Source organism: Simochromis diagramma, unplaced genomic scaffold, assembly GCF_900408965.1.
Source record: "Simochromis diagramma unplaced genomic scaffold, fSimDia1.1 OVJJ01000816.1, whole genome shotgun sequence".
Taxonomy (NCBI): domain Eukaryota; kingdom Metazoa; phylum Chordata; class Actinopteri; order Cichliformes; family Cichlidae; genus Simochromis; species Simochromis diagramma.
The window spans coordinates 17,880,204-17,906,239 of record NW_024386908.1 but is presented as its reverse complement, the minus strand read 5'-3'; the positions used below and the strand labels follow the sequence as shown (position 1 = coordinate 17,906,239).

General features: G+C 40.9%; 1 protein-coding gene and 1 long non-coding RNA gene across 2 annotated transcripts; one reads left to right on the top strand and one right to left on the bottom strand.

Annotated features, from left to right (window-relative positions):
* Positions 1–5,509: 5,509 nt before the first annotated feature.
* On the top strand, positions 5,510–14,470 carry LOC120736145 (arg8-vasotocin receptor-like). The gene is made up of 2 exons (XM_040036132.1): positions 5,510–6,788; positions 12,902–14,470. The coding sequence occupies exons 1-2, from the start codon at positions 5,867–5,869 to the stop codon at positions 13,183–13,185; spliced, it is 1,206 nt and encodes a 401-aa protein (XP_039892066.1). The 5' UTR covers positions 5,510–5,866; the 3' UTR covers positions 13,186–14,470.
* Positions 14,471–18,945: 4,475 nt separating this feature from the next.
* On the bottom strand, positions 18,946–22,897 carry LOC120735582. Its single transcript, XR_005696307.1, has 4 exons — positions 20,803–22,897; positions 20,331–20,707; positions 19,986–20,248; positions 18,946–19,099 (listed from the first exon to the last, which is right to left on the bottom strand). It is a non-coding gene; the product is annotated as an uncharacterized LOC120735582 (long non-coding RNA).
* Between the last annotated feature and the right edge of the window lie 3,139 nt (positions 22,898–26,036).

The following is a 26,036-nucleotide window of genomic DNA, read 5'->3' as shown; positions in this document are numbered from 1 at the left end:
ACTTTGTGTCCACTTGTTTACCTACTTGCCTGCCTTTAACGGCAAGCTGCCTTTTTTTTGTTACAGATTTGGATTTTGGATTTTATTCTGCTTCAGGAGTCAGCCAGTGTCAGGGCTTGAGTTAGCTTTAAGTGAACCAGTCTGGGGGCAGAAAACTACAGTGGCCCTGAGAGTTCAAGCGCATTGCAACTTAGAAAACAACAGCTAACAGAAAAATACCTCAAAAGCACAAAAAACAAAACAACTGCGAAACAGAAGGAAAATGTTTTTCTGGGGACATAATAACGTGACGGAACAGTGACAGAAACAAAAACGTGAGACACACTTTAATCACGTGACTCATATAATACTGTAGACACACGTTAGCTATTAACTGTTTACTGTTTACTTTGTCACTTCTTTGAGCTGTTCAAAGAAGTGACAAATATTTTTCTTTCCCAGAAACACTTCCATTTTCTATTTTTAAAATTTGCTGAGTTTTTGTATTTCCTGGTGTTTTCTTCAGTCACAGTGCATTTGACCTCTCAGGGACCACCACTGCAATCAGACCACATGTGTCTAAAATATCTTTCTGTGATGTCATGCTGGCTATGTCCATCTTTTATATACAGGGAGTGCAGAATTATTAGGCAAATGAGTATTTTGTCCACATCATCCTCTTCATGCATGTTGTCTTACTCCAAGCTGTATAGGCTCGAAAGCCTACTACCAATTAAGCATATTAGGTGATGTGCATCTCTGTAATGAGAAGGGGTGTGGTCTAATGACATCAACACCCTATATCAGGTGTGCATAATTATTAGGCAACGTCCTTTCCTTTGGCAAAATGGGTCAAAAGAGGACTTGACAGGCTCAGAAAAGTCAAAAATAGTGAGATATCTTGCAGAGGGATGCAGCAGTCTCAAAATTGCAAAGTTTCTGAAGCGTGATCATCGAACAATCAAGCGTTTCATTCAAAATAGTCAACAGGGTCGCAAGAAGCGTGTGGAAAAACCAAGGCGCCAAATAACTGCCCATGAACTGAGAAAAGTCAAGCGTGCAGCTGCCAAGATGCCACTTGCCACCAGTTTGGCCATATTTCAGAGCTGCAACATCACTGGAGTGCCCAAAAGCACAAGGTGTGCAATACTCAGAGACATGGCCAAGGTAAGAAAGGCTGAAAGACGACCACCACTGAACAAGACACACAAGCTGAAACATCAAGACTGGGCCAAGAAATATCTCAAGACTGGTTTTTCTAAGGTTTTATGGACTGATGAAATGAGAGTGAGTCTTGATGGGCCAGATGGATGGGCCCGTGGCTGGATTGGTAAAGGGCAGAGAGCTCCAGTCCGACTCAGACGCCAGCAAGGTGGAGGTGGAGTACTGGTTTGGGCTGGTATCATCAAAGATGAGCTTGTGGGGTCTTTTCGGGTTGAGGATGGAGTCAAGCTCAACTCCCAGTCCTACTGCCAGTTTCTGGAAGACACCTTCTTCAAGCAGTGGTACAGGAAGAAGTCTGCATCCTTCAAGAAAAACATGATTTTCATGCAGGACAATGCTCCATCACACGCGTCCAAGTACTCCACAGCGTGGCTGGCAAGAAAGGGTATAAAAGAAGAAAAACTAATGACATGGCCACCTTGTTCACCTGATCTGAACCCCATTGAGAACCTGTGGTCCATCATCAAATGTGAGATTTACAAGGAGGGAAAACAGTACACCTCTCTGAACAGTGTCTGGGAGGCTGTGGTTGCTGCTGCACGCAATGTTGATGGTGAACAGATCAAAACACTGACAGAATCCATGGATGGCAGGCTTTTGAGTGTCCTTGCAAAGAAAGGTGGCTATATTGGTCGCTGATTTGTTTTTGTTTTGTTTTTGAATGTCAGAAATGTATATTTGTGAATGTGGAGATGTTATATTGGTTTCACTGGTAAAAATAAATAATTGAAATGGGTATATATTTGTTTTTTGTTAAGTTGCCTAATAATTATGCACAGTAATAGTCACCTGCACACACAGATATCCCCCTAAAATAGCTAAAACTAAAAACAAACTAAAAACTACTTCCAAAAACATTCAGCTTTGATATTAATGAGTTTTTTGGGTTCATTGAGAACATGGTTGTTGTTCAATAATAAAATTATTCCTCAAAAATACAACTTGCCTAATAATTCTGCACTCCCTGTACAGTCTGTGGTTTAAAGCAAGCGATTGTTATAGATTTTGCTTTCCTGTTTGGTATTAGCTGAATGTTTTTGTTTATATAATATAAATAACTGAAGCTAGACACCATGTTGTGATTGGGATCGCACCAGCTGAAGTAGATCCTGTATTTTGAACTGAGCTGTACACCTGCTAAGTTTCATGTTTGAATTTTGCACATTTTGACAGACAGACAAAAACACTTCTGCCAAGCTCCTGAACTCTGGCTTTGAGGTGGTTTCCCCTGCTTTGCTGAGGTCTCCAGAACCAAACTCAGACTTGCACAGTGAAATCAATATGTCTAATATATGCGTGCTTGGAGAAAATACTGATTTTTGTGGCTTTGGTCACATAACCCTTTCAAAACAGAGCATGGAAGTGTGTTTGCCGTGTGCACCTGTATATCATACACATGTAACATGCGCCTTTTCCCATGTGTGCCTTCCTCTGAGGCCTTATCAGTGTGCATGCCGGCATGGGCCATGCATCATTTTCCATACCAGCCTGACAGCTTTCCTAATCACAGCGTAATTAATCTATAACTCCTGACAGCCCTGACCATTACCCACCATTGTTTAAACACAACACATTATGTAATCGTCTGCATCAGCAGCTGGCTCTGCCTCTGACATGAAAAACAGTCCGCTTTCTCCACCCCTCGCTCAGCTTGCGTTCTTTGCATATAGATTGAACATTAAGATACTAAGTTGTGGCCTTGTAAGGCAGCAAGTGCAAGAAGTGACGGCGTTATTTACTTCATTGGCAGAGGACGGCGGGACAACCAAGTTCTGCCACAGAGGAGGAGAATTAAAGGTCCCATGAGGCAAATTTCGTTTGGAAAATGTGCAGGAAGCCTTTAAGCACTGCTGTTTATTTTTTCTAATGGTCGCGGTGTCATCTTTTTATTTCTATTATGCACATAAACTGAAAACAAATGTGGATTCACACTTTATTCCTCATAAGAAAATCAGCCTGTTGGCAAGTGGGCTTCTGATGCTCATGGAGGGATTTTATTTACCTTTTGGATCTGCTGTTTTCAAGCATCATGGTTTGCTTCTGCCTACTGCACATGCTCAGTATCGTTTCATCCACCTGCAGGCGTTACATGTGATGCCACAAAATGTAAACTGACAGCTAAGCCGTGGCGTTGTATCTAATGGTATTCATTATTTCACCCAAGTTTGGTGGTTTTAATTTTTAATTTTTTAAGTTGGATTACTGAATGCTTGTTTGACCGCATTATAAAACACTTATTAAAGACTCGCAGAAAAAAACATATACAAGTAAATGTAGTTGCTCTCAAAGTCTGACTCAATTAATTTTATGATATAAATAAGTTATACCGTAAATAGAAATAATAAAACAGTTCTTTCCACTCAGGCACACAAAACATATTTCTACAGTGCCATACATTCGTTGTCACTGTGTGCATTAAAAAGTCCATTATTGCACATTAAAAATCCATCAAAGTGCACTCCTGTAACTGTTGTTGCATGTGTTGTAATTGGTGTGTGTGTGTGTGTGTGTTGGTTGGGGGAGGGGGGGGGGGGGGTTCAGTTCATTGTTTCGGATGATAATGGCTTTAAGATGGAAAAGTGTGGATGAATCGGTACGTTTTCTTGAGGGTAACAGGTCAGACAGATTAGGCCGAGTCTTCCAGGATGCTGAACATGTCTCCAGGGCAGCCAGCTGGTGTTTTCTGATGTTTTTATCATTTTTTGCAGAGCTGAGTGAGGACACTTTCAGTGGAGCACCAGTAGAAAGACACCAAGAGATGCTGCGTGAGGTTCACCTTCCTGAGCACTCTCAGGAAGTGTGGACACCTTCTCCACCTTCTCCCCGTTGATGTATCAGGATGTGTGTGTAACCGGGTCATAAATGACATATTCTTATAATTACACAAAATGTGTTCTAAACCAGGAGAAGGGAGCCGGAGATCGACAGACGGATTGGGGCTGCGGCTGCAGTAATGCGGACGCTGCACCGGTCAGTCGTGGTGAAGAGGGAGCTGAGTGTAAAAGCGAAGCTCTCAATTTACCGGTCGATCTACGTCCCTACCCTCACCTATGGCCACGAGCTGTGGGTAGTGACCGAAAGAACGAGATCGCGGATACAAGCGGCGGAAATGAGCTTCCTCCGAAGGGTGGCTGGCCTCTCCCTTAGAGATAGGGTGAGAAGTTCGGCCATCCGGGAGGGGCTCCGAGTAGAGCAGCTGCCTGCAACTGTTTGTGGTATGCCAGACTTCTAAGACCTCCAAGCCTGTCGTTATCTTCATTATCAGCTCATTATCAGCCCCTCCTCATCCTTTTCTTCTTCTTTGGTGCAACCCTAATTTTGTGGTACCCGTTTGGCCTCTCTCCTTTTCTGCAATTCCTCTGTAGCAGAGGTCAGTGTCATTTCTTTTCTAACACTAATTATATCTTTCTCCACCCTGATGTTTCTGATTGTGTGTTTTAGTTCATTATTGTCATCATTACGCCTGTTTTTACTAGATGCTGTGAATACGTGGAACGTGTGTGCCGTGTGCAGGGACACACCGGTTACACACGGAGATTCTGCTTCCTCCCAAAGTGAATAATCATTTCTTTTGTCTTTTTTGTTGTGTTATGGGATGTGAGATGCGCAGTGTTGATCCTGGTCAGACATCTTGGCGCAGTCTACTGGGTGGGATGGTCTCAAAGGCAGAGCTGTAGTCCCCATGTTGCTCCACTGATATTTAAAACACAAAATACTGCTGTGTTTGACCAAACATATCATTATGTTATGATGAGAAAATATAAATATACCTTTGATTTTGGTAATAAAATTATCCTGGACAGGTCACCGGTCTCTTCCTGTTAAATAGTGTTTTTCCTCCCCACTGTTGCCAGAGTCTTGCTCATGATCATTGTGATTCTCTCTCCAATAATATGGCCCGTGGTGTCCAGTATGCACCCTGAGATGTGACATTTTAAATTTCCATTATGTAATTTTAATTTACTGGAAAAGGGGTTCACAGCAGGGCAAATGGGAAAAATTTTGAGAGTAACAGTAAAATATTCTGGGTCACAAGACAGCAGCAGCAGTTATGGTCTTCTGATTTCACATATTTGTAGCTTAGGAAAAGTTTCTGACTTCCAGAACTGGAATTTTGTGGCTTTTGTTAATTTTCCAAAAATGTCAGAGATGAAGTTCAAAAACTGAAACTGACAAATTATTATAGTGACATTTACAAAAAAAAAGAAAAAAAAAAGAGTCGATCTTGAAAGTAATTTTTTAAAGACTAAATAAATAATCGTTCTTTCTTTTTTTTTTTTTCTTTTTTTTTTTTTAATCTGGTATTTTCAGTTTTTATTTTGTCCTCTATGTTCGTCTTTTACTTTTTTTTCCCCCTTTCACTTTATCCTAAGCATGGAGCTGGTGGGAGGGAGTAAGGTGATGAAGTGCGCGTGTGTGGGGCTTTGGATACAGTGAGGCATGCAGAGGGCTGGTTCTCGGGGGCAGTGTACTTTAAAAGGGGCTAGATCTGCTGCTCGGATTCAGGTTGGAGTTTTTGTGCACCTCGCAGGGAAACAGATGGATCCCTTCTGGATTTTTAACCCGTGAATTCTTCTCGATTGTCCCGTACACGCTGGAGGAGGGTTACGGTTACGCACAAGCGCGCAGACACCTCCGTGCGCCCGGAGGAGAAACGGTGACCATGCCGTTCCCCTCGGTGAGCTCCTGCAATGCCACGCACCAAAACTGCACCGATAGCTCTAACTTTACGCAGCAGCTGAAGAGAAACGACACCGACCCGTTCGGACGTAACGAGGAGGTGGCCAAGCTCGAGATCACCGTGCTGAGCCTGGCGTTCGTGGCGGCGGTGGTGGGCAACCTGAGCGTGCTGCTCGCCATGTACCGAGCCCGGCGGAAACCGTCGCGCATGCACCTGTTTATGAAGCACCTGTGCCTGGCTGACCTGGTGGTGGCCTTCTTCCAGGTGCTGCCGCAGCTCTGCTGGGAGGTCACGTTCCGCTTCTATGGGCCGGACTTCTTGTGCCGCATCGTGAAGCACCTGCAGGTGCTGGGCATGTTCGCCTCCACCTACATGATGGTGATGATGACCGTGGACCGCTATATCGCCATCTGCCACCCGCTGCAGACGCTCCAGCAGCCCACGCAGCGCGCCTATATCATGATCGGCTCCACCTGGGCGTGCAGCCTGGTCCTCAGCACCCCGCAGTACTGCATTTTCTCCCTGAGCGAGGTGCGCCCCGGCTCAGCCGTCTACGACTGCTGGGGGCACTTCGTGGAGCCGTGGGGGGTTCGCGCGTACATCACCTGGATCACGGTCGGGATCTTCGTGGTGCCCGTGGCCGTGCTCGTGTTCTGCTACGGATTTATCTGCCGTACGATCTGGAGGAACCTCAGATACAAAACCCAGAGGAGAAAGAGCGCGGAGGCCAGCAAAAGCGGGATGCTGAGCCGGAGCTCGGTGAGCAGCGTCAGCACCATCTCCCGTGCCAAATTACGCACGGTCAAGATGACCTTTGTGATTGTGGTGGCGTACGTGGTGTGCTGGGCGCCTTTCTTCACGGTGCAAATGTGGTCGGTGTGGGATGAGACATTCTCCTGGGACGGTGAGTGACCTGCTGACAGGACCAGAACCTTACTAAAAATATAAATCACATTTGTGGCAAAGTGTGAGTAAAGCGAATGGGCAGACTGAGGTTTAAGTAAATTTAGCGAACTTCACAGGTTTGAAATTACAAAGCTAAAGGCAGAATGCAGATTTTTAATTTAATTTAAATTGAATCACAACTTCTTGTGAGAATAAACGGAAGCTAACAGCTCACGTATTCCCCTGTAACACTGTTATTTCAGCCTGTAGACACGTCCACGTGTCTCTGTTTGAGCCACATCTTTTCTGGTGAGACATGTGTTCACCTTTGAGCCACAAAGAGGCACATCCCCTCAACATATGAGGCAAAAATGCTTTGCACTCATCTACAAATTAGCGCACTTGTCCACCCCGGTCTGCAGTCAAATTTTCTGCTTTGTAGCTCCTGAAAATGCAGCTTTAGACGTTCCACCTTCCCTGGAAGGGATTTTAAGGGAATCAAAAGAATGCTAAAGAGCAAATTTTCTTTAATTAAGATGTCTTTGGTTCAATTCTTGGCGGCTCCAGTTAAATAAAAATCACAATGCAAAGCCTATAAATCCAAATGTAATATTGCTATTGGTAGGCACGTGTTTAGCCTCGTGCCGCATGCAGATGTTATTTTGCGCAATAATTTAAACGTGCTTCAGTGCTCAATAACTTTTTTTTACAAGGTGGTGAAACAATTTTTTATTTTAATTAATTAATTAATGTAGTTGATTTGGGTTTATTTAACAAGAACAATGTGCACTACATATATTACACCAGATAGAGCTAAAGGCTCATTTTCCTTAGATCATCCGATAGTGCAGATTAAAAAATGTGACATATTAAAAATGTGCGAAATGAAGCACCCTCATAAAACAAAGTGTACTCATAATGAAAGTACTTAAAGAAGAAGAAGAAATTACAGTTGAAGAGCAAACCATCAACAAACCCACAGATACATTTCTTCAGTGCAAAGAAATTTAAGGCATGTGAGCCAAAGCTTCGCACAGGCAGTAACTGCAGACCTGAAGATATTTCAGCCACATTTTCAAACTAAAATCGAAATTTTTCTTTTTTCTGTGAGATTTTCTGGTATGAAAAAAAATAATTCCAAATCTCTGCAGCCTCCGGTGAAAAAACAGTTTGGTCCAAGTGATGTTTAGACTTTTCCTCAAATAATAATCATATTTATACACAGTGTTGCCAAACAGGGCAAAAGTTTTAGCATAAAAATGTTAAGGCGCTAAACATAAAGGTTAATATGTTGCCATCACTCTAAAGATGCAGCTGGAGATGACTTTAATGACCTGATTTACTGCTGGTTAGTTTTACCTTCTATCTATCTATTTATAAATTTTTAACATCAGCATAAAAATGAGTAACTTAAATTTTAAAACTATAACACGGAGTACAAAACACAACATTCTCACTCAAAATAGAAAAGGAGCAGAACATAACATCAGAACTGCATATCAGTAAAACACCTGAGTAAATATACTTTGTTACATTCCGCCACTGGAAAAATATTTTGCAAACACAGACAGTGATTGAATCAGTGAAGTCATGAAGCATTTCTAAACTCTTTAAATAAGATCTTGATCATAGCTTACAAAATAGAATATGCTGATAATCTTTTGGCAGTTTGGTAAACATTTGGTCAGTTTATAAATCGACAGAGCCAGTTTACTGTCTCGCATATTATAACATTTCTCTCACACGTGAGGCTCAGTTTGGTTAAAATCTTTCATTTTAATTTGCTCCACTCTGGCAGCAGTTTGGGTTCAAAATGAGACAAAGTGGTTAAATTGTTCCTTGCACTCAGAAAGGGATTATATTTAAAAAGTTCAGAGCTCTGACTGGTTTTACGCCAGAAAATGATATAACCCTGATGTTCCCTGAAAATGAATTCCCATCAAGCTGCTGGAAGCAGCACTCATGCCCTCACCAGTCAGTAAGGCTCTGTATGACAGTGATAATGAAATTCTTCAAGTGGGTGAGCAGACCAGGGCAGCCTTTTCTCCTTTAACAGACTCCGAAGCTGCAAAATAAAATTCATATCCTGACTTCTATCATTGGAAAATTACTCTGCACTGACATGCACAGGCTTGAGGTTTAATAAAAAACATAAAAACATAAAAATAAAAAAAATTCACATATCTCCTCTTTTAATTTATTCTGTGGTTAAGGTTGGCCACAAGTTTCTGCTTTCCAATTTCTCTGTGACCTGCCACACTTCTCTATATTTTCTACTTTTTAATTGGTATTTGAAAAAGCTGGAAACTTCACACATGGTTAAACTGGCTCAAAGATAAACAAAGAAAGCCTTTAATTGGCCTTTAATTAAAACTTAAATAATTACAATATTGCAGGGAAATCTTCCAAACTTACACAAATACCAACTCTTTCCTTCCAAACCATATCTGTTATTAAAGCATGCATTTAATGGCTGAAGCAGAGATGAAGCTTTCTAGTATCATCATATAGGGACCCTGTTGGGCTTGTTGGGTTCTGCTGGAGTTTCTGTACAGTTGAAAAACTAGAACATATCAGATTTGAGATTCATTTTCAAATGTTTTAAAATGCCAAAAATTCAAACAATGATCAATGTAGTGGTGTTGGTCAGTTAGCAAATGCTTTCAAGTCTAAATTCTGGTATTTTGGTCATCAGGAACATGGGCATGACCAGGCTGGACCTCTATTTCTTCCAGATCTTCATTAATTCTTTGTGGAAAAGATTCTGCAAGGTGCTGGAAACATCATTTTTGGATCATTCTGACACGACAGCATCAAACAGCTGCTGCAGATTTGTCTGCTGAACATCCACGATGCGAATCTCCCATTTCACCGCATCCCAAAGATGCTCTGCTGAGCAGGCAACATTTTTCCAATTTTCTGCAATCAAGAAGACCCTGTGTGTATTGTAGAGTCACTTAAATCACTTTTATCTCAATCCTGCAGTTCAGTTTAAACTTCAGCAGGTCATCTTCATCGTGTTTACGTGCCTAAATGCACTGAATTGCTGCTCCGTGATTGGCTGATTACATATTTGTGTTTCTGTCAACACACACATGGGCGGGGCCACACTGGGAACCAGCGATCATATCAGCAACTAAATGTTATGTACGTTGTTTAATGACATTTTTGTCCACATAAAGGCCCCAAAAAGTCAACAAAAGTTCAACAGATTGCAGAATAACAGTTTTATGACAAGAAGCACGGCAAGAGAAACTTCTGGTAGGCCAGAAAGTTGAACACTTTTGTATTTTCTACAAATTTACATAGTTTTAGCTGTTCTTTTAAATGTACCTTAGGACATTTGTGGTGATTTGTATAGACGTATACTTCTAACAAACTATGCAGCTCATTCTCTCAATCATTTCTCTCAAATAGAAGACATTTTGGCTCATCTTGAAAGAAAGGCAGCTCTGAAATGCAAACATGAGGTCATAGTTCATAGGACAGAGGTCAATATGACATTTAGAATCCCTGGCTGTATCCCAATTCAGGGTCTGCGGCCTTAAAGTACGCAGCCTTAACGGTCCACAAGGGCCGTACTCAAAGACCGCTGAGGCCGGAAGTGCGAGGCTTGTAGGCTTGTGAAATGGGACGGTCTAGCCTCCCTTGCGCTGCCCAGGTTGCCTAGCAACCATGATACTAACAGCTGGAAACGTTTCATACAGCTTTGTTTGACAGAAATAAAGGAGAACACATTTTATACATTTGTTTCTACATGAGCTTTGTGTGATTTAATAAGTATCTGAGGCTGAGACCACGGGACAGTAAAACATGATTGTTGGGCTTCATTTCTGTACTGAACAGTTATTTCAAGATTAGTTAGTAAATAAGAATTAGCTGATGTTGTTCATGAGACTAAAGTCATATCACTTTGGTAATGTAAATATAATATGGCCAATATTATAGTTATTATATTAATCATTATTAGTTATTACAGCCGTGAGTTTGAACTCCGTGTCAAATACTGAGCTTCAGTATAGATTCAAGTTGCATTTATTTATATTTCCTATGACCTTAAATCTTCACTCAAAGACAAGTATCTTTGACAGTGTATCTATAGATGTATTATATATAAGAGACAAATGTTGTTCCTTCAGTATGTTGGCATTACTAAATTTGGCTCATTGCTTACATATATGTGTAAAAAGAAAATGTACAAGCTGTGATAACTGTTTCTGATAGAATGAAGAGTAGACTGATATATTAAATATTCCTTTATTGGGTGAGAAAATCAGACCATGTCATAACTGCTTTAAGTCATACAGAATAGATATCAGAGCCTTAAACAGGCTGGCTTCTGCTAAATGGGTCAAACTGGGCAGAAAGTATACAAACACATAACATCCTTATAGAATATGATGTAACACTATAGATCAACTTACCTCAGAATATATAAAGATTATAAACAATTACAGCAATATGATGCAACAAACACAGCAGTGCTACTAATCCAAAATACTCAAAGCTTCATAGAACTGAAACAAACATTTTTAGGTCCATTCTGCTGCTGATACATACTTTAGGTTTCTGAATGTTAAACTTGTTTCTGCCTTTCATAGTGTTTAACTTGAAGGCCCTGAGTACTTTCTCCCACACTGAAAACACTGGAATGATTAAATTATTTAATAAGACTGATTCAGGACAGATAATTAGTTATTTTAAACTTTTCTAGCAGTCCTTCCCAAACAGGGAACAGTCTGTCTATTCTCTCCATCTATCAGCTGCTGCTGGCTCTTCCGCCTCCTCTTCCTCACACACTGCTGAGTTTGTCCTGGTGGATCATCAGGGGTGCAAAGCCTCACAGATGATGTGCAGTAGTGGGTCCCTCAGTCTGTGACGTAATCGGCCTTAAAATGCGGCCTTTAAGGCTGCAGACCCTGAATTGGGATTCAGCCCCTGTATACCAGCATCATCCGGTCAAAGCAGATGGCCGCCCCTCCTGGAGCCTGGGTCTGCTTGATGTCTCTTCCTGTTAAAACTGAGTTTTCCTTCCCACCGCCGCCAAGTGCCTGCTGATTGTTGGGATTTCTTTGTATTATTGTAGGGTCTTTACCTTAGAATATAAAGAACCTTGAAGGAACTGTTGTTGTGATTTGATGCTATATAAATACAATTAAATTGAACTGAATTGAAGGCAGCAGAATTTTTATAGAGTTTTAAATATAAAAGTCATTTTATTAAACTTTTACCTTATTTGACCTTAAGGAAGAGTTCAGAGGTTCAAAGTAACGTGATATTTAGTATCCACATACTCACCGTATGGCTATATGTTGTCAATACAAACGATGGCAGTTCAACGAAAAGTTTTAAATAGCTCGACATAGCATTATCGTCACTTTGACCTTCAGATCAATCTATTCACCTTGAAGGAGAGGTCAGAGGTCAAATGTGACATGATATTTAAAATCTTTATGTGGTACTTTCTATGTGTTGATAATACACAGCACACTTGTAAGAGGTTATATACGTTATAAATCACTAAGTTGACCTTGAAGACCTTGGTGAATGTAAGTTATCGTGCTTACAAACAGAATGATACGCTGACTCTTCCAAACACATGACTTTGGAGGACATAAAAACAGGAGGCCTGAATATGATAGCAAGGCCAAATAATGTATTTTTAGAGTAGTTAATGCATGTATTTCTATTTGATGCACTCCTGTTTGAATGGCTCACTGGACTTAACCATTTGCTCTGCTGTAATGAAACTTGTCTCAGCGGCTCCATCACGTCAGTAATTATTACCATTTCTATCCCTCCAAACCTCTGCTGCTGTCTCACCGCAAACGATTCGTCTTTAATCAGGAGAGAATTGCTGAGTCTCACGCGGCCTTCAGCATCAGCTGTCCTTGTTATCAGGTGGTGCAGGAGAGCTCAGCTGGTCTGTTAATACTGGCGTTCGCTCAGGGTTGCTTTGCAGGCCACAGCTACATGAAGGTGGCCAAACCTTATTAAGAGCTGCCCGGCAGGCTGGCAGTACTCCAGTGTGTTTCAGACTAGTACATGTACTTTAAGAGGAAAAACACTTTGGTTTAGTTGCTGACGTCTCTGAGTGTGCTTCATAAATCTCTCTTCCCGTTTCCCCTGCAGACTCTGAGAATGCCGCTGTGACGCTCTCCGCCCTGCTGGCCAGCCTCAACAGCTGCTGCAACCCCTGGATCTACATGATCTTCAGCGGTAACCTGCTGTCGGACTTCGCCCGCAGCCTGCCGTGCTGTTGCCACCTGAGAAACCGGTTCCACCACCAGGATTCTGACAGCAGCATCCGCCGGACCACGCTGCTGACCCGCCTGCAGGGTCAACGCCCTTCAGAGCCTTTCAGAGACCTCAACCACACCCCCAAAAGCTGCCCGCCAATCCCATCTGCATCCTGACCCCCAGAAACACTACCTTTGTGTGTTTATGTGTGTATGTGTGTGCGTGTTTAGTAAAACTGCAGCAGGTTTGCAGCAGTGAGGGAAGGTATGACATCATCTGAGGGTGCGTTCACACCTACCCTCTGTTTTTTTTGTTCCAATCCAGTGGGAAAGTTTACTCCAAAGGACATTTTTGGTGTTTGGCTTGTTTGGGTTCACACAGCTGACGTTTAATAACTCATTTCCAGTCTGCGGGGTTGGAGACTATGGGGATAGTAAATGCTGTACAGTACAGGCAGTGTGGATGTATTTCACTTTGAATGCACTATTGGGTGTGTTTCCTTGGAGAGCTGCTCTCATTGAAGTATTTAAAGCATGTTTACGAGATCATTTTTTAAGACTTGAGGTTAAGTCTGGTGTTACTCTGCAGTCCTTGAATTAATTCATGTACAAATCCCTTCCCTCTCAAAAAAAAAAATGTGTTTGTCTGTTTCTGCTACATACTTTCTCGCTTCTGCTTTCTCCCTCTGAACATACAAAACTTAAAAAAAATATTTCCAGCTCTTAAAGCCTCAATAAAATCCTCTTTGTTGTGCTGTTTTCTAAATTTAACAATCAAACAGGAAAATAGTGCATTTTGGGGGGACTATTTTCAGTGGCGGATGAATTTGTCTACATTGGGATATCCATGCCCTCACCTGATGTCATTCCGTATTTAATCAGTCAGTGCCTCTATCACAGTGCACTTAATGAAGCTATGAAGTTTAACCTTCATACTGTGAAATCATTGTTTTAAAGACGCTGGAGTGGAAAGGTACTTTATTAATAATTATTTAATTCTTTTAGTTATAAAATGTGGAAAGTTTGGGTTGAACTTTTTTTTTTTTTTCAAAATTAAAAAACCAAACAAACAAAAATACTTTCACAAAAAGAAATTAGGTTAGAAAATCAACTCATATTTACCTTTAAGGAGCTGGAATGACTCTGGGACAATCACACGTGTATCCACACTACCCTGCTTAAAAGTGTAAATCCTAATTAAAAGTGCTATTTGTTCAGTATAATTAACACTGCCTCTGTGAACATCTGTTTAATTATTAATTTTTATTATGATGCTCTGATGCTCGCTCATGCTTTGCTGGCTTCTGTAGCAGCTTTGAGCCTCTTTAGAGACTCATTCTCAGATGTGTTTGTAGATATTGAAAATATTTCATGAGTGTGATGTATTCTGTCATCTCTGTATTGCTCTAATATGTATTGCACGTGTTGTAAAGGCAGATAAAAGCTGTTGTTTGTGTCGTCACGTGATGTTCGACTGCTTTCTGTCTGTAACAGGAGGGTTTTATAGGTGATCACTTACCTGCTTTTAGTAACTTTCACTAAGTATAAAAGCAGTGAAGAGCTAAAGTAATGAAAGATTATTAGTTATGGATCTGTGGATTGATCCGGCCTGCATAAGTCAGTAATCTTTCATAAAGACTATTATGATCATCAGAGTTATGGTTTTCCTGCAGTGCCACCATAAAACTGGAATTTCAGGGGTTTTAAGTAAAATATCCGAACAATAAATTGAGGTTCTTCCTATTTCCTCTAGAAGAGGGATCACAAATTAGGTGGCTTGCGTGAGAGACATGATATAATTTTAATTGATAAAGCTCAAGCATGTTTTGAGGCTCCATGAAGATTTTTGTCTTTGCTCAACAATGTTTCTTGATGGTAACTGTTTCTGATCTAACCTCTTTAGATCGGGTTCTCTTTGTGTTCAGAGTCAACATGTTGTCCAGTGTGAACGTGTCAGGGTTGAGCTTAATAGTGAAATATTTATATTTTCTGGCCACTTGGAGCACCAAAAAGCCAACAGTGAGAGCTCAGTGTAGCTCAGACGTTTATATGTTTAACAAACAAGTGCTTATCTCCACATATTACAGCACAGCATTATCATCCATTTCCAGCTGTTTTTGTCTCCGTCTGATAAACGTATCAGGATCAGATAAAGACTTTCCTAAAGTGTAACCGTGGTGACATCATCAGCTGGTTTGTAAGACTGCATTTTGAGTGTTTTTGCTAAAGAGTGGACCTGAGTGACCCGAGTGACATCATGAACTCACTGCTCGAGAGTTGACGTGGTTTAACCAGCAGACGAAAGGGAAAAATGAGCACTTCTTAACTGGTTGCTGGAGGTTATAGCTTGCATGGAAAATGGCAACTGGTCTGCAAACACTGGCTAACTAGCAGCTTAGCAACAACATTGTCATTCAAATGGCGTGACTTTTACTTTGAACAAACATTTACTATTTCCAGTTTGCACTGTCCTTTTTAAAGTTTTACTGTCACTCAGCTGGTAGTTGGTGAGTCTCTGCAGACATGTCACCATCTTCCATGCAAACTAGAGGCGACTGTGGCAGCCAAAGTGACTGCAAGGAGGTTTTTGACAACCAGCTGGGGGACACACACAGACAATGAGTGTCACAGACGGGTTGGTCACCTGTTTGCAAAACCTCTGTATTGATGTGGTTTTAATTTAAGAGAGCAGTCTGTGAAACTGTAAAGTGATTGGCTAACACTTTGCCCATCTGGCCAAACAGGAATTTGGCCTTTAGGTGAAAATTACAGTTGGGATCAGCAGGGAGTTCAGCAGGGATTTTAAGTCCAGGAGTGATTACCTGATTTTCAGGTTCAAATCTGACCCACAAGATGTCTCCTGCAGTGTTTACTGTTACTGTTAGCACAAGACAGTTTTTGTCTCACACGTGGCACGTAAACGTGAGCTGCTTTTCTCTTAACAGCTGCAGGTGTTCTAATGATGCTGCTTTTCTGAGGTTCAAACATTTCTGAGGTTCTCCATTTCTGACATTGCTCTGCAGTAACAATAGTAACTGTGATGGCGTGTTTTTGGTAGCTAAACAACAGACTGGTGCATGAATGGGTTTAACAGGAGATGGATATCGTGACTCTTGCATAAGGCCAAGATGCAGCAGGTGCAGCGGCCACTCACCAGATTTAAATGACTAAATTTATCAGCTCATGCCCGACAGCTGCCCAAGGACACTTCAGAAAATTACATGGGAATATTAAACTTCAGACCTTTTTTTTTCTCTGTGCAATATCTCGGCATAAGTATGCCTCTCATAAAAACACTTCAATAGGATTTTTCCTTTTTTTTAACTCACGCAGGGAAACAGGAGTAATTGGAAGCAGGTTGGCTGCATGACATGCAACAGATGTCTGAAATTGAAAACAAATAAAAAGGTTTCAGCGCTTCAATCAAAGAGTTCATCCTGTGATTTTTGATTCATTCCTTGCAGGAAAAGTGAGAGCCTCCAGGCTGAAGTGAACCCCTGAGAGGTGGCAATGAAAGGAACTATAATTTCCTGCCTGAGCCAACTTGATTAGTTTGAAAGCACCAACCAGAACTTCAAAAGGTTCTTTGTGTACATGCTTAACACTCTTGTTCCAGGATCACATCACCCCCACTGACCTCTTAGAGATGTGTTTTTGTCTGATTTCTGCCGTGTAAACAGACACACAGAGCCAGTGCATAAAGGTGGATCTCAGATGAAAATTCAGACTGACTCTCATAACTCAGGACAGCTGAGGGGAAACAGGAATGCAAAAAATGCTTATCTTTACGCACCAGGGCCTCATATTTCAACCCAGGCTTGAGCCTGCAAATGTAAGGCAGCTCAGAGGCTTCATAGGAATCATATCTATGAAAACAAATCATAAAAAAGAAACACAGAGGGCAGACAGACCTATATCAGCAGCACTTGTTTTCCTAATTTGGTCACTTGTCACCTGCAATCTAACCACAAAAGACATTTGATTTCATTTTAAAAATGTTCTCCAAGAAACTCTGGTAATTTATTCAAGTGAAGACAAAGCTTTTCCTTATTTTCTATAAGCTGTTCTAACAGTGGATGTTCATATTACCCATGGCCAAAGTTTCTAATATTGAGGTGATTGTGTGTGAGAGTAATATCTTTGAGACAAATGCATTTTTACATAGTTTTTTTCTACTCCTTGTCTGTCTGATGTCATAGAGAGGGCACGTCCCTAATACAGTCATCTCATTCATAGGCTGTATCCCAATTCAGGGTCTGCAGCCTTAAAGTACGCAGCCTCAACGATCCTCAAGGGCCGCATACTCAAAGACCGCTGAGGCCGGAAGTGCGAGGCTTGTGAAATGGGACGGTCTAGCCTCCGTTGCGCTGCCCAGGTTGCCTAGCAACCATGATACTAACAGCTGGATACAGCTTTGTTTGACAGAAATGAAGGAGAAAATCTTTTGTTCATTTGTTTCTTTGTTTCTACATGAGCTTTGATCATTCTCTGTAAGATTAAGCTCAGCTATTGAACGGTGTATATTTTAAAGTAAAGGCTCAAGTTAGTACAAACGTCACTAATGTCACATAACTTTGCCGACATGTGGCCAACAGTGATGTTTTAATGTTCTTCGTTATTAAACATTTGCACATAAATAAGTGACATAATATTCAGTACTTACTTAAAGTTCACTCTTCGGCCGCCCCTCATCCGCCGTTTTTTTTCGGCAAAATTATCCACACCCACCGCCGCGCTATGCATTCTGGGATATGTTGGGCCACGAAGTCTACACTGCCACAGCCTTAAAATTCAGGGAAATGAAGGACGCATTTCAGGGTCGCATTTCGAGCAGCCTTTGAATTGGGACAGCCTTCGGCGCGCCGCTGTGACGTAATCGGCCTTGAAATGCGTACTTTAAGGCTGCAGACCCTGGATTGGGATACAGCCACAGACTCCCCACCTACCAGCTCTTTAAACTTTCTCTCTTTGTGGAGCAGCCAATGAGACGAACGTTTTCTTAAATGGGGAGGAGCTTAACCTGGGCACTGACATCAAGTATAAGGTAAAAAAGTATCATTTGTAACTGTGGATCACACAAAGCTGCTCTAGTACAGTCCAAGAATAAAATCTAGAGCTGGAAACAAGTTTCCAGAGACCACTCGATATCAAAGACAGCAGCTTATAGCAGTCGACATCAAACTGCATTCTGCGCATCAATAAATGATGTTCAATTCCTTCTAATAATCTCTCTTTATTGAAAAGAAATTAAGGAGCCATATAAAGCTGCATTCGTGCAATTTTCTGAGAAGGAGAAGTTTCTGACTTTAGTTGTTTATTTCTCGACCTCTTAGCTGTATTTGGTGACCCTATTGAGGGACCTGACCCCTATGTTGTGAAGCATTGTGTATAAACTAATATTGAACATTAACAGAATTAATACTGATGTATTAACAGCCTCATATAGTCACATAAATGCATTTGTTATAAATTCATGAAGCGTTTTACAATGAATGCTTGCAGAGCAGTATTTGCAAAGCGGGCAGTAATTGTATATAAAACACTCAAACTGCTTGCTGCGCTTTAAATCGTAACCACTGTGACAGGGTAAAGGGTTTGTTCACATGGTTACTGTAATTTCCTGTTCACTCTGAAGGCATTTCTACTGAGAATCAATCACTTTGTCTGTGGAGGACGCCATTTATGAAAGAGTTGAATGCGGGAAATCAGAGAAAGGAAGTGTATTATTAAAGGAAGGAAGCAAAGGTGAATGTGGCAAAGCAAGGCCGGTTTTTAAAAAAAAAGGAAGAAAGAAAAAAAGAAGCTGCTTTCAGCATTAAAGACATTGGGCGAGGCTACATCCTGTGGTGGTATCTTTGCACAGATCACCCTGACTCCATTTCCTTGAACTGTGTTTAGTATGTGTGTCCATTTCCTACACACTCTTCCCCAGAGATCTTTTTTTTTTTTTTTTTTTTACAGATTTTTCTTCTTCTGACAGAATTTCTGTTCCTGAAGAAAACTCAGAAAATCCCATCAGTGTGTAGAAATTATAGTGTTACAGTCCCAGATAATCCCAGGGTCAGAGCTGGCCCACCAAAGTGTGAAGTCTCTGTGAAAACACCAAAACACACAACAAAGAGTCAGTGATAGAGAAACTGTTAAAAGTCTATTATTTCAGTTTAAGAAGAAAATCAGTGAGTCATCTTTGTATCCAACACTTATCTCTGAAAATGAAATGCTCATGCCGGACCTCTCAGCTTCATGTAGTCTTATTATAATCATCCAGACTTATACCAAAGTAACAAACATTGACATAGATGGTGGCCACATACTGAATAATATTAGCTTGAATAACAGCTGGTGTTGTCATGTTAATAATGCCAATCTGGAAACACAGATGTAGTCAGAAGTTTACATCCAGTCATCCTGAGCATGAATGCCATTTAATTTGGGACTTTTAATGAGTTCTTTGAACTTTTCTTTTTCCACAGTGGAATGATTGTACAGGATACAACTTTAATTACTTTAGAAGTTTAGTTTTTTGGGTCAGAGGTATGTATTTGTACATTTGTAGTTCATTAACAAGCTTCTGGCATAATTCTGGCTGGATATTTGACCACTCTTCTTGGTAGAATTGGTAAAGTTCACTTAAATTGATCGGTCCCCTGGCATGGACCCAGCTCTATGTGCAATCCACAAATTTTCAATAGGTTTGAGGCTTTGGGAAGGCCCTTCCACAAGCTTAAGGTTAGCCCGCTTTATCGATTCCATAACCAGTTTTGGTTATTTGAGATCATTGTCCTGTTGTGTCCAAGTTTAAACTTCTAGCTGTTGATTTGAGGTAAAGTTGAAGAATTTGGAAGTAGTCCTCCTTCTTCATTATTCTAAGCATTTTGTGCAAAACAGTCCCAGTGCATGATGCTACTACCACCATGCCTGACGGGTGGTTACTGCTCTTAGGTTTGGAAGCCTCATCTTTACTCCTTTAAGCATACCTGTTGTCATTGTGGCCAAATAGCTCAAACTTCGTCTTGTCTGACCATAGAACTTTTCTCCAGAAGACACTTTGCTTGTATATGTGGGTAGCAGCAAGTATCATTCAAGAGTGAAGGTGTGGATTTTCTTTAAGGACAGGCATCTTTACTGATCAGCTCTGTAACTTTGGATAGTGATGTGGTGTGACTGTCCACAGTGATGTGGAGTTCCAGCGGTTTCCAGGTCGTGGCAGGCTTGAGAACTGGTAGTTCTTGGATTGTTCCTGAACAAGAAAAGGGTGACAGTTTGGATTTTTTGTCCAGACCTTGGTTAAGTTGTGACACATCTAAATAACGTGTACTTACATACAGTTGTTTGAACTGATGATCTTTGAATCTGCAGTTGTTTAGAAATGTGTAAATCTACAGTTCTCCTTCTTAGATCTTCTGTGAATTCCTTGGACTTTCCCATTGTTCTGATCACTCCAACTAGCGCTGTCAAGCAAATCCTTTTTTATGCTGCAAAGATAAACTATCAGTAGTAGTCAATCGTGCTTACAAATGAGAAGTTAACAGGCCTTGGCCTTCTCAAGTTAAAATACATTCTAGAAACCCTTATAAAAAGATTTAAGTGAGTGCATATATAATTTAGCCTGTACATGTAATTTTGACCCTGTGTGGATTAGTGAACCTCTTGTTTTTTCAAAAGTCATTAAAGATGTATGCCGTACAGTCATTCCACCCTGAAACAAGAACAGTTCAAAATAACAATTAGAAGCTTAAAATTACCATCCAATGCCCATGTTGAGTTTGTGTAAACCTCTAACCACGGCTGTACCTTTATTTTCTTCACATAGTTCAGTCAACTGGAGCAAGGCTCTGATGTCTGCAGGTTCCTTGGACTGTTGCATCAGTTCTATCAATCTTACTTCGTTGGAATAAGCATCATTGGCTGAAACACAGAAATGAGAGTTAGACCATCGAAGAGTTGCTGTGAGGTCAGGATCTGATCACTGTTGGTTTCTTACAAATGGACTCAGGCTGCAAAGCATTTAATATTTCCTCCAGGTCCAACACATGAGCTCTTGTTTTCTGCAATAAGTTGTCTTTGATTTGATCACGTATACTTATTGAAAACATTGACTGTAGAGGTATTGGCATAAAGATCTATCACCTCTCACATTTTAACTGGGCATTCTAAGCATTGCTGCAAACTGCCATATCAGGAGGTAATAACATTTTTAACTGAAAACACTTGCATTTTACTGCTGTGATGATCTGCCATATAAAAGGCCAAATGTCAGCCGGTCTGATTATGCATAGGCAGTGGAAGATCCACATTTTGATTTATAACAACCTTTCTGACAGCAACCGTAACGAGTCCTGTGGAAAGACGCCCACATAATCTGATCAGCCCAAAGCAATCTGAGTCTGCTGCATCCTGTGTGGGTGCTAAAAGGGTCATTCCGTAGCTTCATTTAGGATCTGCATCATCACTTTGGGCAGTTCAATCAAGCTTAAATCTGAAGATGCAGATGAGATCTTTCCAACCTGCTGCTTAGGGAATTTTTCCGGAACCCCACAGCATGAGAACTCTCTGGGTTTAAGAAATGTAGAAATGATCATTTTTTAAGGGTTCAACAGGTCACATTTACAAAAGAAAAAATGTAAATAATTAACCATAATAGTGTAGAAATTCAATAGTGAAAATAAGTTCCTCCAGAAAACAGCACTTCCAGGATTACTCTGCAGGTTGATTGTCATAGATGCCTGAGAATGCTGGTGCCTCTAACTGGAAAAACAAGATTTTTTCTAACTCAACTTTTTGTTATTGATATTCTAAAAGCAATAATAACAGTAGTAAAAACTTAGCCAGTGTTGTGTCTACATATAACAGACAACTAACAAATGAGCAGTTTTAAATTGTATCTTTAGGCTCTTTGTTACAAGCAAACACAATTTCTTCCAATTTATTTAGTTGAAGCTAGAAAAAATGCAAAAGCTAACACAGTTTGACAGATATGAAATAGCATTTTTTCACCAACAAGAAGATTCCTAAAGAGCAATTAGCTGACAATTTTGCATATCTATGCATGGTGTGCACTGCGCCATTAAATATTTTTGAGGATGGTGGACAATTTGAGGACAAAAAAGAAGTAGCAGGCCTAAGAAAAACTATCTACAGCAGTTGAACATTTGAGAAATGGGAAATAATCCAGCAAGGATGTGACACAGGACCTGAGAGATGCATCTGGCCTTTCAGTTGATCCATCTACTGTTCACTGAAGCCTCATCAGAAATTGTGTCAGTGGAAGGGTTGCTGTCAAGAAGTAAGTAAGGGTAAGTAAGGTAACAGACATTAAAGGCTGGTGTATGCATTACACCAGTTTTTACTGAAATTCAGTAAAAACTGGTCTAATGAAGTGATGAATCCAAATTTGATACTTGTGGTTCAATCATCATCAGTGTACATGGAGGAGGTCAGGAGAGAGCTAAAACATGGTGGAGGCTCTGTCATAGTTTGGGGCTCTATTTAAACCAGTGTTGTTGGGGATCTTCGTTAAAATTGATGAAATTATGATCAGAGAAACGTACCATCAGATTTTAGCCCATCTTACAATACCATATGGAAAACACCTGATTGTCAAAGGCATTAATTTTTCAGGTGGACAATGATCCCAAACACACTACCAACACAGTAAAAGCATATCTGGATAGAAAAATACATTGTGGAAGACTGTTAGTCGTGGATTGGCCTCCCCAGAGCTCTGACCTCAACATTATTGAAGCAGTAGAGGATCATCTTAATAGAAAATTGAACAAAATGCAGAAACATCCAAAGAAGACCTTTGAATGTCCTTTAAGAAGCCTGGAGAATTGTTCCTGAGGACTGTTTAAGGAAATTATAAGAAAGCTGCCTCAGAGAGTTCAGACTGTGCTGAAAGGTTGTCACACTAAATATCAACTTTCAAGTCCAGAATTATTTAAACTCTGTTTTCCCTGATATACTGCATTACTGCATGTTGCATGTTTGCACATTTCAATAAATCATCGCACTTATTTCCTCTTTTCAAGAGTTCAAAAGCTTTGCACAGTACTGTTTAATAGTACCTAAGTATGATATAATATATATATTAGATCTAGAAGCGGCACAGTGATGGACTGCATAGTTTCAATATGCAGAAGTAATACTGGTCCACATAGAAGAAAAACTCAATGATTAAAAGTGGGTCTTAAACTGACAGGTCATCATAAAAATGTAGTTTTATGATGAGGGAGGGATGTACCCAGAGAGATGTACCTCTCTGGGTACATCTCAGGCCCTCTAAAGTACGGAGGCCTCCCCTCACCACACTCCCTGCCGGTGGCTGATGCCCTCAGACGTTGGTGTGTTGGTGGTCCTTGTCGTCTGGGGCTGGGCGCTCATGTATGTACCGGCTCACTCCTGGTGGCTGATTGGCGGGGCCGGGCGCCTGTGGCCCGGCTGGGCTCCTTCCGGGGGGTGGGATGCCCTCAGGCCTCTGGCCTCTGGGCCTGAAGCTCGGTCCTCTCTGGCACAGCTGGCTGCCGGCAGAGCCCGCGGGCACGCCACTGCAACCCCCTCTGGCCTCTGCTCCGTAGCTGCTGGGTGACCTCTCCTTTGGGGCTCTACTCAGCTCTTCCCAGGAGGGTGGCACGGTTCCCCCCCTTTGGTGGTCCTCCTCGGGTCCTTGTACTCTGGGGCCTCTGGATATCTGGGGCCTGGATCTCCTCCATACCTGCGTCATACCCTGGAGGACGGGGCTGTGGCTCCCCCACACTCCCTAGCAGATCGTTACATGGAGAAACCTTTGGAATGCAAGCATGCTGATCCACACAGGTATGCACACAGATGTACACACGGGTATTCACAGACGCGGACTACACCTTTCTTGGCTGCTGCCTCAAAGCACATTGTGCGCTGTCTATCTTGCGTGCTGCACAATATCGTTTATTATTTAATATCTACTGTTATCTACTGCTAGCTAGTTTATTGTGATGGTGCTGTTTTTTTATTATGTTGCTCTTTGTTGTTTGCTTTCTCTTCTGTTTTTTTTTCTCCATACAGGTGATCCAGGTGTTTTGTTTGTGTGTTGTTGTTTTTTTCCTTCCCCCCCCCCCCCCTTTCTCACCGTCTCTTCTCCCCTTCGGTTTTCTTTCTCTCCCTCTCTTTCTTTCATTCTCTCTCCCTGTCCTATCCCCCAGTCATGTCTGTCCCGTTTGTAGCAACTGAAAATAAAATAAATTCATAATTATAATAAAGGTCAATCAAATGGACCAATATGGCAAGGCCATGATGATCCACTTGGTAAAATAAATCCGCTTGGCATCTTTCTTGGCCTTAAGACAACAATTCTGATGGCTAAAGATCCAAACGGGACACAAAAAAAAAAAAATGTAGTTTTATTTTTCTGAAATATTTTCTGTCGGGGTAGGAAAGGAGCAACAGTGCGCTGATACTTCACCCAAATCTTTGGAAAAGCCACACAGCAAAAAGAATTATGCGGGGAACAGCACCCTCTGGAGGTTATAAGGCAGAACTACAATTTATATCTGGTATTTGGTCAAGTGGTGAGTTTAAATATTCCGTGTATTTATTATTTCATGTACGTATACATTTGTCTTTTCATAGTTTAGTGTCATTTTATATCTGTATTGTGTGTTTACTTTTGTTTTTCCATCAATTTGTGCTACTTTGTAATCTTTTAAAAATCTTTTTCCATTTTTGCACCATTTTTCATCACTAATGGAAGACTACCACACTTTGTGGTTCTTTTGATCTTTTTTGCTAATATAGTGTTACTTCACATCATTTTCTGTCTCTTTATTTGCTTATTACATTAAGTCATAAACTGTTGGCTGAAAGTAGAGGAATGTGTGACTCATGACTGTACCAGCTTCTAGTTTTGTCCATCATCTTTATTTATGTATAGGTTTTACTTATTGCTATTGTTTAGTTTAATTGTAGCACATAAATTATGAATATTCAGTAGCTGTAAGTAAATGGGGGGGATGGGGGGGGGGACACCACTATTAATGAAAACTTTAAATACTTAGCTATTATTTGGTAATTTAAATAGTAAAAACTGTGTTACCTGTTTGGAAACAAAACAATGTTTTAAAACTGCTAGCTGCCATTTGAGTGATTAAAAGGTAAAAGTCACATGGGTGCTCATATTCATGTAAGGGTGACTGCTCCTGTCTCGTTAGTTGGAAGACTTCTGATCAGGGAACAAAATGTGTATTAAAACAGATCACTGGTACGTAGAAAGTGGCATACAAAAAACCTCCAAAACAGCAAAGTTTGCTCACACACAACAGAAGAATACCTTGTAGTTGGTGTTGCTTTAATCCCTGGAGATTTACACAACATGTGGGTGGAATTTACAGAGGAAAGTATGCGGGTAGAGTTTAAAGTCCACCAGAGAGGCCAGGTGCACCTGCAGACTCAAACTCTGTGCTTTCTGACCACTTTTTTTCTGAAAGCAATGAAAGTCTGCTGGATTAAAGGCCTTTTTGTGTTTTCACATGTGCCCTTACTTCCGAGTTTTCAATGTCTGCAAGAATATTATGATGAAGTGGATCTCTTCCACTCATTTCCACATTAATCCTCCTCCTTTTTATTTCTGACTCCACTAGAGTAGCTAAAAAACATATTTATTATTGGTTATTAAGACTAATTTCTCATTTATCTCAGCAGACGCCCATTTGGGAAGAATGCATTACACTGAGAGTTGCTGTTTTATACACTGTAGGTTATCTAAACTACAGGAGAAGTGCAATGTTCTTCAAGACATTTCTGCTCTGTTGTTCTGCATTTTTGCCTTTGCTCCTGTGAATGTTACTCCTAAGCTATTACATTAAGGATATCTGCTGCCTTTGATTTCACAGAGACTTTCTAGAGCCTGATCTTTGGCTCACATACTCATGAATATTTTGAACCTTTGGCCATGTTTAATATAAATATCCACTGTTCTACGCATTTAAGAAAATATGGAAGAACATAAAGGAGGATGAAAGGCCTTACTCCCCTGGCAGCCCTTCAGTGTGCTG